This window comes from Lepidochelys olivacea (genome assembly GCF_965140295.1).
Source record: "Lepidochelys olivacea isolate rLepOli2 genome assembly, chromosome: 22".
Classification (NCBI taxonomy): domain Eukaryota; kingdom Metazoa; phylum Chordata; order Testudines; family Cheloniidae; genus Lepidochelys; species Lepidochelys olivacea.
The window spans coordinates 6,104,727-6,123,853 of NC_140432.1; the positions used below are offsets into that span (position 1 = coordinate 6,104,727).

General features: G+C 52.9%; 1 protein-coding gene across 1 annotated transcript; it reads left to right on the plus strand.

Annotated features, from left to right (window-relative positions):
- The first annotated feature begins 68 nt into the window (after positions 1–68).
- On the plus strand, positions 69–17,492 carry FOXRED1 (FAD dependent oxidoreductase domain containing 1). The gene is made up of 11 exons (XM_084611929.1): positions 69–225; positions 3,907–4,127; positions 5,453–5,563; positions 6,351–6,469; positions 7,412–7,506; positions 8,882–8,983; positions 10,463–10,536; positions 11,594–11,754; positions 12,297–12,426; positions 13,342–13,446; positions 13,984–17,492. Exons 1-11 carry the CDS (start codon positions 90–92, stop codon positions 14,236–14,238), a joined length of 1,509 nt encoding a protein of 502 aa, XP_084468055.1. The 5' UTR covers positions 69–89; the 3' UTR covers positions 14,239–17,492.
- Positions 17,493–19,127: the final 1,635 nt, after the last annotated feature.

Consider the following 19,127-nt stretch of genomic DNA (forward strand, 5'->3'; position numbering starts at 1 on the left):
GGAGGCTATTGGTCCGCGCGGGGACGGCGGTCGGGGGCGGGGCCTGCCGGCGGCCCGCGTGGGGGGTGGGCTGGGCTGGTCTGGCCGGCATGATCCGGGCTGGGCGCTTGTGCCGGGGCTTGGGGCGCCCCCGCCCCCTCCCGCTGCCCGCCCCCGCCGGGGGCTCCGCGCCACGGTCCCGCCAGCTCCGCACCGGCCTCCCGCAGCGCCGGGACCTCTTCAGAGGTGGGGGGGCCCGGGGGGCTGGGGCGGAGATGGGAGGGGGAGTCTCCGGGCTCGGCTGGGGGGAGTCTCCGGGCTCGGCTGGCTGGGGCGGAGATGGGAGGGGGAGTCTCCGGGCTCGGCTGGGGGGAGTCTCCGGGCTCGGCTGGGGGGGGCTGGGGCGGAGATGGGAGGGGGAGTCTCCGGGCTCGGCTGGGGGGAGTCTCCGGGCTCGGCTGGGGGGGGCTGGGGCGGAGATGGGAGGGGGAGTCTCCGGGCTCGGCTGGGGGGGGGGTCCGGGCTCGGCTGGGGCGGAGATGGGAGGGGGAGTCTCCGGGCTCGGCTGGGGGCTGGGGCGGAGATGGGGGGGGTCCGGGCTCGGCTGGGGGCTGGGACGGAGATGGGAGGGGGAGTCTCCGGGCTCGGCTGAGGGGGGCGGGGTCCGGGCTCGGCTGGGGCGGAGATGGGAGGGGGAGTCTCCGGGCTCGGCTGAGGGGGGGGGTCCGGGCTCGGCTGGGGGCTGGGGCGGAGATGGGAGGGGGAGTCTCCGGGCTCGGCTGGGGGCTGGGGCGGAGATGGGGGGGGGTCCGGGCTCGGCTGGGGGCTGGGGCAGAGATGGGAGGGGGGGAGCCCGGCCTCGGCGAGGTCCTGGGGCTCCCCATGGCATCGGGGTGCGATGTTCCGCCCGGCTGCCGCAGGACGGTCCCAGCTCCCTGGTCCGGGAGCGCCCCCAGCAGGGGCTGGGCATGGCCTGGGGCTGAGGGGTGCGCTCACCTGCTCAGCGCCCCTCCTGCCTTTGCCCTGTCGCGGATGGAGCGACTTCCCCAGCGGGCTGTGCGCAGAGACCTGCTGCCCGGGGCTAGCCACCTTAACCCGCCTGCCTCAAGGCCTCCCTGCCCTGCAAGGGGCCGGGGGAGGCCTCCTCTCATGGCTCAAGCAGAGGGCTGGGAGCCAGGACCCCTGGGTTCCATCTGCAACCTTGGGCAGGGTCCTGCCTCTCCCCATGTCTCGGTTTCCCGTCTGTATGAGGAGGGGGAGGGGGGTTATTTGTATTCCTGGATCAGGACCCCCTTGTGCTAGGGCTGTACAAACACAGAACGGACACTTAGCCTGGCTATCGGGCTAAATTCATTCTTGTTCCTAGAATGCTCTGAACTCAGGTAGAAGGTGCTAGAGGTGGGCAAAGTGTCACCCCATGGGCACGTGGTGCCAGGCAACCCAGGCTCCCCTATGTTAATCGGAGTTTGTCACAGCGGCTGGGTTCACTATAAACCCACCTTTCATATTTTTCCTACAACTTTAGTCTCTTGTGGCCAAGTTGCTCCCCAGCAGCCTCGTCATTGGTGTCTCTCCAATGGGGTAATTCAGCCCCTTAATTTTAGCGTTAAGAGGCATGTAGTGGAGAGGGCACTGGATGGGACTCAGAAGAGCTAGGTGAACTTCCTGGCTCTGCCATTGGCCTGCTGGGTGACCATGGGCAAGTCATGTCTCTCTGTGCCTCAGTTTCCCCATCTGTAAAACGAGGCTAACGATACTGACTTCCTTTATAAAATGCTTTCAGATTTGTGGCTGAAAAGCACTATATAACATTAGGTATTACTATTGAACATGTTTATAAAGACAGGTTGTTAAATTGGATTCATCCAGCTCTTAAAGATAAATACCAGGGGTCAGATTCCAACCTGGTGGTAGCGAACTTTGATCCATGTTCTGTGTAGCAATGAATATGTGATGCACAGGGGCGGTGGAAAGAGACTGAACTCTATTTCCTGGGCTCAGTTACATGACCTTGATAAGGGTTACAAAAGGTTAACAGGCTTGTCACATCGCAGTAGTCAGTGACTCCAGTGGCTACTGCTAGCTATGGGATCAGCTTTGGATGGATGCCACATGTGATAAGAAAAGAGTGACATCTTGGTCTCTGGGTTTCCATTAAATATTGGGCTGGCATTGGAACTGGATCACGTGACCATGTGCTGATCTAGATCGCTAACCTGCATGCCAAGAAGGGGACTCTAAAGCGTGTACCCCAGAATGATGCACAAAAGACTGGCCTCTGGGGAGACTAGAATTTATCCTCTTGTTTCCATGGATTCCATATATGCTGTTCTGTTGCATATTCAAAGCAAACGTAACCTCTGTGTGGGTCCCACGCAGCAGAGAAATAAAACTACCAGTGACTGCAGCAAGCTGGGTGGTGACCTGGACATGACATGATATAAGAGAGAAGATGCTTTTTTATTGAATCTCAGGCCAGTTGTCAAAAAAAAAAAAACTCTTCCAAAACTACCATCGCCATTGGCAGTGTTGTCTCCCTTGTTGTCAGTCTGAGCAGAGAAGTCAGGGAATGAATGGGGAGCTGGGACTCAAGTAATTTCTTGGCCCCAGGTGGTCCCTCGAGGGCAAGACTGAGGCCGTATTGGCTGGGCAGTGACAGGGCACCTGCAGAACCTGAACAGAAAAGTTGATTTCCAGGGTTGTCAATTAAGTGGATTCAGTGCAGGTGAAAGATGCTCAACAGAGAAAAAAGTCAATGTAAATCATAGAATATCAGAATTGGAAGGGACCTCAGGAGGTCATCTAGTCCAACCCCCTGCTCAAAGCAGGACCCATCCCCAATTTTTGCCCCAGATCCCTAAATGGCCCCCTCAAGGATTGAACTCCCAACGCTGGGTTTAGCAGGTTAATGCTCAAACCGCTGAGGTATCCCTCCCCCACTTCCAAGACTGGACTGAGGAGCATGTGGTATTTACACGGTAAGGCTTGATCAAAAAGGATGCTGTCAGACTGAGCAGTGAGCCTAAGAAGCAAGGAGTCCCATAGCTGGGATTACACTGGGTCTGAGAGCCAGAGACTGCTCTGCTCCTAGCACCATATAGACTAAATCTGGGTCTCTCCAGCAGCAGAGTTCCTGTGGAGTGTAGCTTTCTTATAGGCTGGGGTGATCTGGGATCATTAAGGGCTTTAGAGGTTAGGACCAGGACCTTAATTTCTGTCCTGGACCAAACGGGGAGCCAGTGGAATGTACAATACACACGTGTGACGTGTTCATATTGGCCTTGGTTAATGAGATATGCTGTTGCAGGCTGAGCCATGTCAGTTTAATTTAGCCCTAGATTGAATGAGGTGCAGTCATCTAGCACGCAGGTGGTGCTGTGAATCTCAGTGGCTATATCCTCATCTGAAAGCAGGGAAGGCGGTTTCCTGCCACACAACGAGGGAAGGAAGAATTCCTCGCCCTAGTGGTAATCTCTGCATCCACCTGCTTGGTCTGATGGCTCAGTTGTAGGTGAAGTTAGAGCACTTCAGTCTTTCCCCTTCCTAAAAACATCATTTGTGACTTTCCTGGGTTGAACCAGAGCCAAACGATCTTTGTCCACCTGCAGAACTCCCCCAGTTGTCGGGACGTCTTGGGGATGGCAGAGGCTGTATCAGTGGAGAAGGGAGATGTGCCGTTATCTGCATGTCACTAGAGCCTGGGCCTCGTGACTTTACCACATGGTTAATGGAAAACAGAGAAGGGAAGTGTGTCTTGAGCCTTGCCTGAACTTGCCCAGCAAACGCAGTGCCCCTCTGCCTAACGCTGCCCCGCTCTCCCTGCGTTACACTTGCATAGCCCTGTTTGGGCTGGTGATTGCTCCTGCTGTCTGGATTTCTCATGCTGGAAGAGGGTGAGCCAGCTAACAATCCCGTCTCTCTTTACAGACCTGGAGAAGGAGGTGGTGAAGTTCCAGAAGAAGTTAAAAGAGAGCCTCCCGGGCAGTGATTGGGACCCCATGGGTACCACAAAGGGTCTCCCTCCTGAGCGCGCAGATGTGGTCATCGTGGGGGGAGGGGTGATGGGTTGGTCCGTGGCCTACTGGTTGAAGGCGCTGGAGCCCCGGAGAGATGCGCTCCGAGTGGTTGTGATTGAGAAGGACCCAATGGTAAGTTACCCCTGGGAAGGCTACCACTAAAATATGCAGCATCCCGGAGTCTCGTTTAGGCAAGGGTTTAGAAAATGAGCTGAACTCCAAGTGCTGTGGCTGCACTGCAGACCCAACCCACCATGTCCCCCTCCTTGCACCAGGTCTCCCTCCCCACACAAGGAAGATTCGCGTCCATAAAAGGTGAGCATCTTAGCCACCAGAGCAGTTGGGGCAGTGGAATGGGCTCCCCCGGGAAGGGCTGGAGGCTGCAGAGACTGATCAGAGAAGGGGTCAGTGGGGAAGGAGTTAGTGACTGGCCCTGCAGAATCATAGACTATCAGGGTTGGAAGGGACCTCAGGAGGTCATCTAGTCCAACCCCCTGCTCAAAAGCAGGACCCATCCCCAATTAAATCATCCCAGAGATCAGGGTTGGGCCGGGTGATTCAGTAGTGACTCTAAGACCAGCATACAGGGGGTTACAATGTTCCAGCCCATTTATTTTGATCAAGGACTCCCATGTTCCATGGTGTTAAAATAGATCAGCACCTGTGTGTTCAAGACATTGCTTGGGCAGAGCCAGGACACACCAGTAGGTCACTTGGCCTCTGCTGTGTCTGCATTGGAGCTTGATAAATTTAAGAATGGGATTGTATGGGGCTGCCTGTACTGACGCAGGAGGTCCCTTCCAGTCCTGAGATCTTCTGATTTGTCTTTGCATCTGTGAGTTCGTCCTTGTTCCTCACCATCCTATTTCTTTACCCATTAATGACCAGGATGGGGCTGCTGCGGGCTTTGGCCACCCATAACGGGGTAACTGCATCCCTGCTCTTTTAGGGTCTCCCTAACGTCTAGGATAACCCCCTGCAAATGCTGGGCTAGGGACAGCATGTGGGGGCAGGGCTTGCTAATGCGAGATGCAGCCTCAAGGTCAGTGGTTGGACTCCAGCCCAGGTTGGAAGGGACCAAAAGTTGATGCCATCTGCAAGATGTTTGGTGGCCTCTCCAGTTCCCAAAGGGCAAGTGCCCACATCACCCTGTTGATAATCTCAGGAGGCCAACACAGGAGTGAATGGTTCATGGAAACTGATCTCCCCTCTGCTCACTAGAGGGAGTTTGCAGGGTTCCTTGGTAGAGCAGCATCAGGGGATTGTTTCACAGCTGCTACTTGTCCTGGCTTTGCTCCGTGAACAGGCAAGTTCAGTCCCCAGGGCTGTTGGGCCCGGGCCTTTCACCAGCACTAGAGCCTGTGAGAGGGAAGAACTGAAAACTAGCTGCCTCGTTTCTGTTCTGGTAACTCTGCCATCCTGACCATCCTTCCCCTGCCCCTTTGGCTTCCCTACAGTACTCGCAAGCCTCCACGGTGCTTTCTGCAGGAGGGATTCGGCAGCAGTTCTCCTTGCCAGAAAACATCCAGATGTCCCTCTACTCAGCATTCTTCCTGCGCACGATCAACGTACGTTACGCTGGCCAAGGTCTGAAGGGAGGCGCTAGGGCCCTGACTCTCCAGGGGCCTCAACGCCTGCAAGCGCCGTGCTAGAGAGAGTTTGGAGTCAGGAAGCGTAGGGGAGCTACAGGCATGCTGAACCCCCTTGTCGCCATGGCTGCAGATGGAGCGTAGTATAGTTCATTTAATTAGCTGTGTGTGTGTGTGTGAGACAATGTATTCGCTGCTGCATTGCTTATACCTGCTTGTGGGCCTGAGTCTACTGCTTGCTGGTGTAAATCCGGAGTGGCTCTGGATTTACACAAGTGTCTCACATCGCTATTTCACCTGTGTCTCTTCTGGGAGAGAATGATCAGTCAGTCGCCTATGCTTAGTAATACCTCGGGCTTTCTGTTGTTCTTTGTGTGCTGAAGCACAGTACAAACAGTAACCAGGCCACATTCTGCGTGGCCACGCAAGGGATCTAGGTTCGAGTCCCATCTTCGCTCCCAAGCTGACAAGTGCTGGGAAATGTACGTAGGTGATGCTGTCGATCACTAGGGAGACTGAGGGGGCCTATGCAGCTTGTCAGCGACCCCTCTGGCAGAGCAAAAAGCCGCACTGACGGGCTCAAGGGAGGTCTCTAGCAGAGGAGGACAGGTCATTCTGAGGGGGTTGCCAAACCAGAGCAGCTCCTCCATTTTACGGGGAGATAATGCAGTGATGGTCTCTTGAATGGGTCCCAGGTCCTTCTCCCTCTGCGTCTGCCTGAATCAGATCAGTGACTGGAGTGTTGACGGGAGCTCTCTGTCCCCAGGAGCATTTGGGGGTTGTGAACGAGCCGCCCATAGATATTCAGTTTAACCCCTCGGGATACCTCTTCCTGGCCTCGGAGGACAGAGCTGCAGTGTTGGAGGAGAACGTGCACATTCAGAGGTACAGCCCCTCGGCGGGTGAAACAGTGGGAGCTGGGAAGCGAGGCAGTGGATGTAGTGGCTGATATTGGCCAGCCAACCTTGTTTCAAGGCTGAGCTTGATAAGTTTATGGAGGGGGTGGTATGATGAGACTGCCTACAGTGGCATGTAGCCCATCTGCGACTGCTAGCAGCAGATATTTCTGATGGCTGGTGATGGGACACTAGATTGGGGAGGAGGGGCCTCTAAGTTACTACAGCAAATTCTTTCCCAGATGTCTGGCTGGTGGGTCTTGCTCTCAGTGTCTAACTGGGGGGGTTGGGAAGGAATTTTCCACTGGGTCAGATTGACAGAGACCCTGGGAGTTTTTCTCCTTCCTCTGCAGTGTGGGGCACGGGTCACTTGCTGGTTTAAACTAGTGTAAATGATGGATTCTCTGTAACTTGAAGTCTTTAAACCATGATTTGAGGATGTCAGTAACTCAGCGAGAGGTTAGGGGTCTATTACAGGAGTGGGTGGGTGAGGTTCTGTGGCCTGTGATGTGCAGGAGGTCAAACTAGATCATCACGATGGTCCCTTCTGGCCTTAAAGTCCCTGGATAGCGAATTCTGTAGCAAAGGGCCTTCTACTGAGAATGTCCAGCCCTTGTGACCTTTACACTGTGGGTCTCCAGATGAAGCGTCCCTGTGTGAGGAGCAGGAAGAGAGATGGACTTGAGCTAGCTGGGACCTAGCACATGAAGGGGTTTAGGGATGAGGAGCCTTGTACCATTAGCATGGGGAGGAGGTCTGGAGAGAGAGAAGCAGAACTGCTATCAAGTTACGGTAAACATCCTGGATTTCCATTTTTTTCTCCTAGTGGTTATGCTTCATTCTCTCCAGATCTTCTCCCACGTGTTTCCTAACAATAGCTGTATCAGGACTAAAACCAGCGTGTTCTAATGTATATTTAATGGCTTTTCAGGGCTGAAGGAGCTGAGGTCTGCCTTCTGTCACCAGCACAACTGAAGAAGAAGTATCCATGGATAAATACCAATGATGTGGCTGTGGCATCCTATGGTATCTAATTGCTAGACCCCTGCTCACCCCATGGGGGAATGGAACTCCCTTTGCACATCAGTCTCACTAAATATTAGAGGAGTAAAATTAAAAAGAAAATGTAACAGATGTTTCTGAAACTACGAAAGGAACTGAAAAGACCAGCTTTCATTTCAAGGGCCAATCCTGCTGTTAGATATTAAGTGCAAAACTACACCTAAATGCCATGTTAGGGCTGAAAAATCAAAGTCCAGAGTAAGAGAGTGCCAAAAATTAAGGTTTCTGATAAATATTTAACGCAGCTTGTTACATGTCTGTTTCATGGCACATCTCTAATAATAAAACCAACAGTATAACAGGGCTTTCATTTAACAAGGCAGATGGGAATATCATTAAGATTGTATGTACAATATGGCCATGTAAACGTAACTTTTGGGTGGTTGATTTCTCAATTGTACACTAATATTTAGGTTTTTGCATTTAATTTCCCTGTTTTTTCCTTGGGGAAATAGAGGGGAGAAACTCGGCAATACTTTTTCTGACCGATCTGCAGAGAACACGCTTAACTGAAGGCATCACTGCATCAGACTGGGGAGGGGGACTAGAATTCAGATGCATTTGCGTAGAGATGCTGACTTTACATTTTCACACCTCCAAAATTATCGTACTGACTTCCTTTAAATTTGAACTGTTTTCCCTTCCCCATTGAGGTCTATAAATCAAGCCAAGTTTAAAATTTCTAGCTTCACCCATTTGAGTTATCGGAGCATAAAAATGCTCAGTTGGAATGTGTGGGGAAAGTGTTTTATCTTCCTGGCTGCTTGACTTGGAAATAACAGGACTGATCTCATTCAGACTCTCCAAACAAATTCACCTTTTGGATGAGCCCAAACACGGAACCATACAGACCAATGAGAATTTGTTTGGCAAGACTGAAAAACAAAAATGGAGGTAGAATGGAAGCTGGAATTCACCCTTCATTAAAGTGCTCCTTCCTGGGAACTGGTGTAACTTTTATGTAACTATAAGTTAAATACTTGTCTGTTGCTGAATGATACCTGTATATTAAAGAAAAAAATTGATACCTTAAGCAGCAATAAACTCTAGTTGGCCTAGCTAACTCACCTCCTCTATAAAATAGGGATAATAATACATACGTTTCTGCATAATGCATCTGCTAAACGCACAGGTATTTATGCACATACTTACCTTTGTGCCTGTGACTAATTCTGTTGACTTCAGTGGAACCTTTCATGCATAGAGTTAAGTGTGAGCACAAGTGTCTGTAGGACGGGGGCTGTACTTTGCAGGCATCCTACATGTAGGGCGCTTGTGTGGGTGAATGGTTGCTTTGTTCATGCCTGCTCTTCCATGTGACCATTTCTTCTTTCTTTAGGCCTAGAAAATGAGGGTTGGTTTGATCCTTGGTCCCTCCTCACTGCCTTCAGGAGAAAAGCAATGTCCATGGGTGTTTGTCAGTGCTTCGGAGAAGTGACGTGTAAGTGAGCCCCTCTCACTGTTTGAGGCTGACAAGTAGTTTTGACCCCCCTGTAGGGTTGTCGCAATACCATGTGCTGAGATCCTCCCAGCTAAGCAGCGTTGTATCTGGTCATTACTTGGATGGGAGACCTCAAAGGCGCATGTAAGGTTGCGAATCGTAGTGTTAGGGATTCGGTACTGATCCAGCTGGGTACTAGGGGTTGCTCAGCTGGTCCAGAGGTGTTGCTGAGCTGCTATCTTTAAAATAAGATGGAAAAATTAATACAGGTGATAAAATGAAATAAATAGCTGCCAAAACCACTTAAGACCTTGAATCAGAAACAAAAGTGTGTAGGTGTAAGTTCTGGAAATGTATTTTAGAAACAATTGATATCCTCTGTTGGCCCAGATTGGAGTCCAGGATTCTGTTTCCCCTGCCACAGTTTGCTGGGGATGTCACAGACACTAAAGCAGTGCATGTAAGGTAACTCCTTGCCCTGCTTTTGAAATCGGGGATTTCATCAGCTGTAGTAGGAGAAGCAGAGTGCTGAGCTTAGGGCTTGGAACCAAAGGCTTTTTACCTGCCAAACATTTAATTAAAAAATAAACAGACAAACCTGCCAAACGTTTTCTAGTCCATTTCCTCATGTGCTCTTTTCAAATTATAGTAGATGAAGCATTGGAGAATATCTCCTGTAAGGAACAGTGCAGGCCTGTTCTCAGCGACTCACCTAAATGGTACCACATGGGACAGTCCATTTCTGATGCCTTTGATTCTATGTTAAAGTCCATGGCTGTCTATCTGAAGAACTGTGGAATGGGTAAATGAGCAGATGGGGATTAATGGAATAAGGACAGAGCTGGGAGTCAGGGGACAGCCGGTCTATTCCTAGCTCTGCCACAATATCACTACGTGACTTTGGGCAAGTCACTTAATCTCTCTGTGTCTTTGTTTCTCCATCTGTAACATGTGGCTAAGGACAGTTATCTATCTTTGTAAAGAGTTTTGAGATCTATGGCTGAAAAGCACTGTATGAGAGTCAAGTATATTTACAGCATCTATTATCCATTATCTCTGATGTATTCTTGGTCTCGGGTGGTTTAGCACAAGTTACATTTCTCCGTAATCTGTCTAGTGATTTTTCCCCCCCCCGTTTTGCTGTGACTCGCTCGTGAGCTGTGTGCCTGCCTGTTACCGATCACTGTACGGTACAGATCAGTGAGTGAACACAGGGACAGAGCAGGGATCATGAAATGTACTGAAAACAAATAAACAGCTGTTAGAGATTTTAGTTTGAATGTAAATGGGACTGTAGGCTATTCTCTAGCAGTGATGGGTAATTCTGCACTGTGGAGAGCTGGTCTTTGTGTGTTACTTACAAGCTGTGCAAATTAGCCATTTGTGCCTGCTGCAGATAGGCCCAGATCCTCAGAGGTATTTGAAGGGAGTGAGCAAATTGCTGTTTGCTGCATGTTTTTTTCTGTTTCTCTTTCCCAGCCTTTACCATCTCCTCCCGAGAAATAATGACGCCTGAGGGGGAGCTGACCTTCTCCCGCATTAATTATGTCCGCGTAAGTAATCCCCCAGTGGTCTGGTCCCACTGGTAGTGTCATGTCTCAGACAGGAGAGATCTGTGATGCGTCCTGGGCTTGACCCTACTGATCACCTGCGTGGAAGAAAAATGATGATCTCCTAAGACATACACACTAGGGGGCTGAGTGGGGGTCATACAGTTAACCCTGACCTGGGGATATTTTAACAGTGAGGGTAATTGGCCATTAGAACAGCTCCTTGAGGGTCGTGGTGGGTTCGCCATTACTTGGAGTTTTTCAGATTGAGACTGGATGGCTTCCAAAAACCTGCACTGTAGTTCAGCCACAAGTCACGGGGCCCGGTGCAGAAGTCACGGGGCAGAATCCCCTGGCCTATGCTACACTGGAGGTCAGACTGGATGATAGCTGGTCCTTCTGGTCTTGAAATCCGAACACACTGCATAACTGAAAAAGCTTCCTTCTCCTTTGTGTGGGGTCACGTATCCGTGGGAGCCAGGGTACCAACACAGCGATACCTCCTAGTCCAAGAACCTAGGCAGTGGGTTTCCAGAGGTGGTGGGACTCCAGATTCTACTCCCACCTCTGCCAGGGACTCATTGTGTGATGCTCCCTCCATGCTTCATTTTCTCCCCACTCCCCCCAGTGAGGTAAGTCACTAATATTATCTCACTTTAACAGATGGGGAAACTGAGGCACAGAGTGATGATGGGACTCACCCAAGACCACGTTCTGAGTCAGTGGCAGAGCCGGGAAGAGAACTGGGTTCTCTTGCGGCCCAGCCTCATGCTATAACCGCAAGACCATCTTTGTCTCTCCTCACTGCTTCCTGCTCTCCAGCACCCTATGCACAGCCGCTCCTGCCCTCCCCCTTCTCTTGCTCTGCCCCATGAAGCAGTGGCTCCCCAACATCTGTTTCCAGTGCAGGGTAATTCGGGGGGCAGTTCCCCTCTTTATTCCATGACACCCGCTCCAGTGCAGCGCTGTTGCTCTGCCTGGAAAGCCTTCAAGGGGCATCTGGCACCCAGGGCTCTTTGGGGTCTATTAAGCTCACTGCTCTCCCCCTTGTGCCTTCCAGGTCCACATGCCCAACAGTTTGGAATACCAGCCCGTGGAGTGCTCCCTGGTGGTCAATGCAGCTGGCCCCTGGTCACAGAAGCTGGCCGAGATGGCCAGCGTTGGGATCGGGCCACCCGACACCCAAGAAGGGATCAAGCTACCCGTGGAGCCCAAGAAAAGGTGCAGGTTAAATAACGTGGCGTGGGTGGGATTTGTGACACAGGATCCTTGGATGTGTGAGGTGTGGGCATTGATTTGCACATTCAGGTTTGATTCCTTCTCCGGGGACTCCCATATCTCCCCCAAGGGGGTGAGCTGGGGAAGAGCCAAGTGAAGCTTCAGCGCAAGAGCTGACTAGGTTAAGCGGTCAAATGAGGTGCGTTCCCTCAGGGCGACTCCGCTGTGCTCGGGACCATAGGGCGGCCAGAAATACCCTGCTCTCGGTTCTGTTGCTCTGGGAAGGTGGACAAGCAGAAGCCTTGGAAATTGGGAAGGCCTGGGAGGTTGGATTCTGACTGCCTGGCTTGGGTGAACACTGGCATAGTGCCCGGCGCTGTCCAGGAGGCGGATAAAAAGGCAGCCCCTGCCCCAAACTGCTCGTACCTTCCGGAAACTTCTTCCCTGGGTCTGCCCTGGCTCCCAGGGCTCTGGCTGAACCCCGGGAAGAGGGGGGGTTGGCCTTCAGTCCCTTAGCCAACTCACCCCGCCCCCGCTACCCCCAGGTATATCTTTGTGTGGCACTGCCCTGATGGGCCTGGCCTGGACTGTCCCATGCTGGTTGACACCACGCAGGCTTATTTCCGCCGGGAAGGCACGGGAGGCAACTACTTGGGAGGCCTCAGCCCACCAGAGGTGAGTCAGTCGGGGTCTCGAGGCAGTCGTAACCAGCGAAGCATCTCGTAAAGGGGGAAGCGGGGAGGGCTCAGCGGGGGAGCGATAGCCCCGTAATCGGGGGCGGGGGAGCAATGGCCCTATAGATATGGGGGGAACTGGATTTAGTGACGTCAGACTGCCCCCGCAGTCAGGACATGCCGTGATGCATGCCCCTCCCCTCACCCACAGCAACGGGCAACTCGCACCGTGGAGGCAGTCTGGGTTCAGTTAAACGGGAACCAACAGAGGGGGAGTGTTTTCAGTCGCTCACCAGCGCCCTCTCTGGCTGATTGATTCAGCGTTGATGAACTGCAGGGAGCATCCCGTCCTAGGAGGGAAAGGCTGCAGTGCAGGACTCAGGAGGGGGACGGTGTAATGGAAACGGCTTTTGGCAGATCCGAGTCTCCCCCCACGGACTGAGCGGCTCTGCTCCTACGCTGTCAGACACAGCCCTGGAGCACACATAATCGGTCCCTTTGGAGTGGGGAATTTTCCATGGCAGCAATGGGGCTCGGCAGCGTCTCTCCAGCATCAGGAGCAGATGCGTCCACCCCATCCTTACAGAATCCCAGACTCGCCCGGGTCCAGTTACAACCTCCCTGGGAGCTCTCAGTGCTGGAGCTCCACAGGAGCCGAATGGAACCAGCCCGCCCCCACCAGCGTCCCTGGACAGTGACCTGCTCCCCTAGACTGGGCTCTGTAACCCCACAGCCAGCACCCAAGCCCAGCTCCGTCACACTGCCATGCAGAACAGCCCTGCTGCCCCCTGAATGCTTGTTCTCGAGCCGCCTCTCCCAGCTCAGGCTGCTAACAGGTAGCTCCCTGCTGAGCTCTGGCACCAGGGCCGTGGGTCGCTGTCTGGGTGACAAACCCTGTCTTTGGTCCCACCCCCAGGAGGAAGAGCCAGACATCCAAGACCTGGAAGTCGATCACAATTTCTTCCAGGAGAAGATCTGGCCCCGTCTGGCCCATCGGGTGCCGGTGTTCGAGTCCCTGAAGGTAACAGGCCTGTGCATCCCTGTGCTTGTTCACCTTGAGAAAAGAGGAGGAAGTGAACGTCTCTCCCTCTCTCTCCCCGTCCCGGTGGGGCTGGTCCGTGACTTGGAGAACCCCGGGGAAGGGGAAGGTTTGCCGATGTGATCGGATGGCAGTGCAGGAGCGCCCAAGCTGGCAGGGCTACAGCAGCTCGTATCCCTGCGGCGGTATCAGGACGGGTGGCTGGTGGGGATGATGGGCCAGTGAGAGGAGCGTCAGGAGCTACTTTAAAGTGACACCCCTGGAGGTGGGAGGCCTCTGTCCTCGGAGTGGGAACAACACAGAGCAAGCTTCCCCCTCGTGCAGCCCTCCCCATGAGACACTCCTCAGGCGTGAGAGGTGAGTTTGGTTGATCTGTTCCTTCCTGGGCCTCCCGGCTGCGGCTGCCAACATGGGGGACTAGGGGGTGTCATTGCCAGTGTGAGGTGGGGTTTCCTGGTGGATAGGTCAGTCCCACTGGCAGATGGCCTGCAGGGCCCTGAGTGTGTGTTCTTTGGGCAGGTGAAGAGTGCCTGGGCTGGCTACTATGACTACAACACGTTTGACCAGAACGCCGTGCTGGGCCCTCACCCGCTGGTGGAGAACATGCTCTTCATCACGGGGTTCAGCGGGCACGGGCTGCAGCTGTCGCCAGCGGCAGGGAGGGCTGTGGCCGAGCTCATTCTGGAAGGCAAGTTCATGACCATCAACATGGAGAAGTTCTCCTTCAACAGGTTCGTCTCTGGGGAGCAGGTCCTCGAGAGGAACATTATCTGAGAGCTTGGAACGAATCAGCCAGTTGGTGGGTCCCACCTCCTCTCCTCCCCAGAGCCGTAACACTCTGTCTGCTCCCATGAGCATCTCGGAGCTCTGCAGCCTGACGCCAGCTTGTTAGTTCAGGATCCTGATTGGAAACTGATTGGTACGGAGAGAAGTGACTTGCCATAGGCCATGTCGTATGTTGGTGTCTTAGCTGGGAATAGAATCCAGGCCCCTGCTCTACTCACTGGACAGTGCTGCCTCTTGGAGCTGTTGGTTTTAACTCCTGAATCCCTCTCTCCCAGCTGTTGGCCCAATCACACCATTAGCTGCAGGAGAAAACGCGTGCTCCTGCTCAGTGATGGAGATTGCAGCACCAGGCTAGCAGCAGCCTGTACTCAGACACCCTTTCTACCTGCCTGGTGTCCCGGACATCTCTCGAGGTCTCTGGTGCTGGCTCATCCGGCCCAGAGATTGACAGCATCTGCATATCCCACAAACCATATACAGACCTCCGATAATTGCTGTGTCCAGCTACTGCTAATATGAGCCAGATTCGGCCTGGTGATATGAGGTAAAAGGCCCCACATCCCACTTCACCCCTCGGAGCCATTCACTCCCTGATCCCGCAGCAGAAACAGGCTCTCTCTCCATCAGAGCCTGTGGTATATCTACCTGTTCCCTGTGCCTAACCTCTCCAGGCTCCAAAAGGCACCAGCTCTCTTCTAGGCTCTGCTTATGCTGGGAACAGAAATTAACTGATTGGTTCCGCAGCCTATTGTCTTCCAACTCCTGCATGTAGGGTGAAGTCCTTAACAGCTGGGTGACTAAGAATGGCCTGCATTCTGTTAGAGGCTCTTCTTATGGACCCATGGATCTTAGAGTGCTTTATCTTTATCCCACCCTCCTGTTTCTTTGAGGCCTCATTTTTCTGATCAAATTCCGATTTGGCTAATCATTCTGCCTACCTCCATAGCCCTTCCAGTGCCCCTTTTCTACAGTTGTCTTCACTTCTGATCCCAAACTATTGTATGCTGTTATATGGATGTCACATTCCAGCCCAGAGGTGGCTGAATTCCAGCATTACTTAAAATGGTCCCTGTGTGTAGAATTTTAATTCCCCCCCCGCCCCTCCGGGGTTGCAAAATGCTTTGGTGCCCTTTGGACTGAAGGCACTATAGGAACGGAAGTTCATTGGCACTGTTGGTCTTGGAGGAGGTGGAAAACAAACCTCCCCCCACAACATGTGTCTTTACAGCCAGTGTCTTGTTATTGGCTGTAGCGATCCTCCCCTGAACGCCCTCAGGAGCACGCCATAGCAGCGTCCAGATTCACAGAGCATTAACTTCCCAAAGTGTTCTGAGATTCTTGACTGTAAGGTGCCAAGAGGAGCAAAAACTCACGAATCCCTGCGAGGAGCTGGACTACTAATTGCTCATTCTTCCTGTTGTACGTGGAGCACTGGCCAAGGCAGGAGGATAGTGCTGCTCCTCAGCCAGGGACTGACTGGATTACTGCTGGGGGAATTCTGTGCCACTGCGCATGTGCAGAATTTGTCTCCCACAGATTTCTTTGCTTCCTCACAGAAAAATGACTTTCTGACAGGGAAGCAAAGGGAAGCCACAAGAGCAGTCATAGGACTCCCCCCCCCCCCCGCTCCTCCCCCCAGCTGTATGTTTCAGGTGCCCAGGGCAGCTGGCAGAGAGGTACATCACTGTGGGGCAGGAGGCAAGATGGGAAGACCCAGCTGGTGGCTCCTACCCTGTGCCTGGCTCAGCTGCTAGTCCCGGCTGGGCTGGGGAGAACCTGGGGAGAACGGGACTTCCTCTTCCCCTGCACAGCGTCCGAGGCCAGGTCAGACCCATCCCCAGCTTTCTCCCCTGGCTGTAGGAAAGTCTCCAAACTGCCCCCTCACCCCACACTCTTCCTTCACCTATCGCTCCTGAGCTGCAGGGGGAGGGATCACTGTACAGGAAGCTGCTCCCCCTTCTGCCTAGACCCTCTCATACCCAGACCCTCTGGCCAAGCCTCACTCCCCCATGCTCAGAACCCTGCTCCCCCTGACGACAAACCCCACTCCCTGCACTTGGACCATCTGGACAAGTCACCCACACCTGGATTCCCCACCACACTGAGCATCACTCCCTCAGCATCTGGACACCCCCACCCCCCTCCCACTAAGCTCCCCACACCCAGACCACCACCCCTGCTGAGCCCCAACCACCTTCACCTGGACCCCCTTGCTGCGTCCCATTACCTTTGCACCCAGAACCCCCCAACAAGCCCCTCTCCATCCAGAACCCTGCACGTGGATCTCCCACTGAGCTGCCCCCACCCAGAGCCCTCTCAACCCACACCTAGATTTCCCCCCCCCACACACACTTGGATCCGCCTGTCTCCCATACTTGGTGCACCTGGCACAGAGGGGCAGGGCCCTGGGGTGTTTCTGGGGTAGGCCAGTCCTTGCCCTGTCTCAAGGTTGGGTGCAGCCTCACTGCTGAGTCCATGTTCTGGGGGAGCTGAACAGTGATCTCCCACCTCTGTGCAGCTAGGGGCCTATGCTCCCCAATACCATGCTCGAGCAACCACATTAATTTGACAAATAAAATTTGCCAAATTTTGCAGAATTTTTAACTTTTTGGTGCAGAATTTTTTAATTTTTTTGGCGCAGAATGTAACCTGTTGATGTTACTTAGTGCTGACTCCATTTCAGAGGAACAGAAGTGAAGTCAGGGGTCTGCATGACCCAGAAAAGGAAAATCAAAGCTATTCCAGAGGTGACCGATCACAGCTGGTCCAGATGTGCAAGACACACACTGCTGATCTTCCCTGACTGGCACAGCATGGCCTGGATGCTTGGGCTGACTAACAGCTGAGCTGCTGCCAAACCCAGCCTGGTTTGAGATGGGCTTTCCCTGGGAAGTGGCCATTGCTGGCGGTGGTCACCCCTGCCTTGGGCTAGGAACCAGCAGGGCCAGGCTGTTGCTGTCTAGAATGCTACCACAGCTTTGAGCCCACCCTTGCCTTAAGATGAGTGTGATGCCTGGGGGCCACAGTTGGGCACAGGGGGAGGAGGAGGAGGAGTTTAGAATGGGAAATAGCTCCCAGCTGCTGTCCCATCCCAAGAGTGCTGCAATCTTCTAGGAGATGACCCAGGAAGGCTGTGCCCCTCACCTACCTCACCGCCTCTGTGCCGCTCCAATTGCATGTTAGAGCTTTGTACCAGCTCCTCACTTGTGATCTGTACTGAAATAAAGTCATGATGCAGTGTGGGGCTGTGATGGTGGTGGTTGTGGGTATGTGTGTGGGGCTAAGGACAGTCTGCTCACTCTCCTGCAGGGCGGTACTGCACTTACACTTCATCCAAAGTCACAGGGAAAACTCCCATCAGCTTCAGTGAGCTGTGGTGCAGGGCCTGGCTGAGCCTGCGCACCAGCCCCTGCCCTGTGTCACTGGCAAACCACACTGGGAGAAAGTAAGGAAGCCTGCGTAGAGCAGGGCTGTATGGGGGACCTGGGCTTGCATTTGCATCCCAGCTGGGCTGCTTACCGGACAGCTGGGAGGGGATTCAGCTGTTTTAAGGCTCTGCAGTCTTCGAGGGATGCTTTAGAGCACTGTGACCAAGTGGCCCACTCCACAGCCCCCAGCTCAGAGCTGGCCCCTCAGCTGCCCTCTAAACACTTCCTGTCCCAGAACTCCAGCTGGGTGGTGATCTATGCCCAGTTTCCATCTTCAGAAGCATGTGGTAGATGCATGGTATGTGCTACATTGAGGCTTTGCAGCGGGTTCTTAAACCCCATTGCTCTTCCTTTAATAGCACAAGGAATAGATCTATATAAAAATAACTCCACACGCTTCCCTGCTTTGCTTTCCTCACCCCTCTAGCATGTTCCTAGCATGTGGCCTGTGTTCAGAACCATGGAGACTTCTCTCCCTAGCCCGCTTTCTCCTAGATCAGCTGGTCCATCCACTTCCTCTTTCCTACCCAGCATTTCCTCTTGTGGCTCAGTCAAAGTCTCTCTGGTTTAATATCTCCCACCACCTGGTTCCATTGTCTACTACAGGTAACTTTCTGTTCTCCTAAACCTGGCCCCAGCCTCCTGCAGACAAACTGAGGGGGAAGTGGCTACCTCCAGCTCCAGTTGGCTGCCTTAGCATTATCTTTTGAGCAGCTTGAGAAGTCATGAAAGTGAAGTACTTACCCCTTGTCCTTCGTCTGGTGGGTACCTGTACCAGGTCCTGCCAGCTGTGGTGGTTACATAGCAATAAGCTTGCTTACTTGATTCCCAGGACTCTTAAATCCTTCACTAAAAGCCAGCGATTGTGTCGATGTTACCATAGCACCTGGAGCTCCTACCTGTAGCCCTGGGCAACACACACACAAAATATCCCTGCCCCAAAGAGTTTCCAATCTAAAACTTGTCACTATCACCCACTTAATGCATTAACAGGGGAAGGAACCCAGGGAAGAGGTAACACAGCTGATGCCTTCAGCCATGGGTCAGCTGCCATAAAGACCAGTCACTTATCTGTCTATAATGGTCTAAGTGGTAATGCTCAGCAGAGATAAATATATATATATTCAGTAAAGATTAAGGAAAGAGTGTCTACATAGCAGGGTGTAAGGCTTAAATTATCCACAAGTACAAAGTTTGATTTAAAAGTCAGAAAATACATCCAGTACATAATGTGCAATATCCCAAATTTTGGTAAATAAATGTAACCGTACAATTTAGATATTAGCATCCAATATTTGGATACTTCGCTCACAAAAGGTTATACTAAGCGTAGCTTGCAGAAAGCAAATATAGCAATGAGTGTAGATTGTCGCTGAGTAAGTGAGAATTTAAGATGGGTTGTCCCTCAGAGAAGTATTTCAGTTACTTTCCTGTCTTTGGGACATCAAG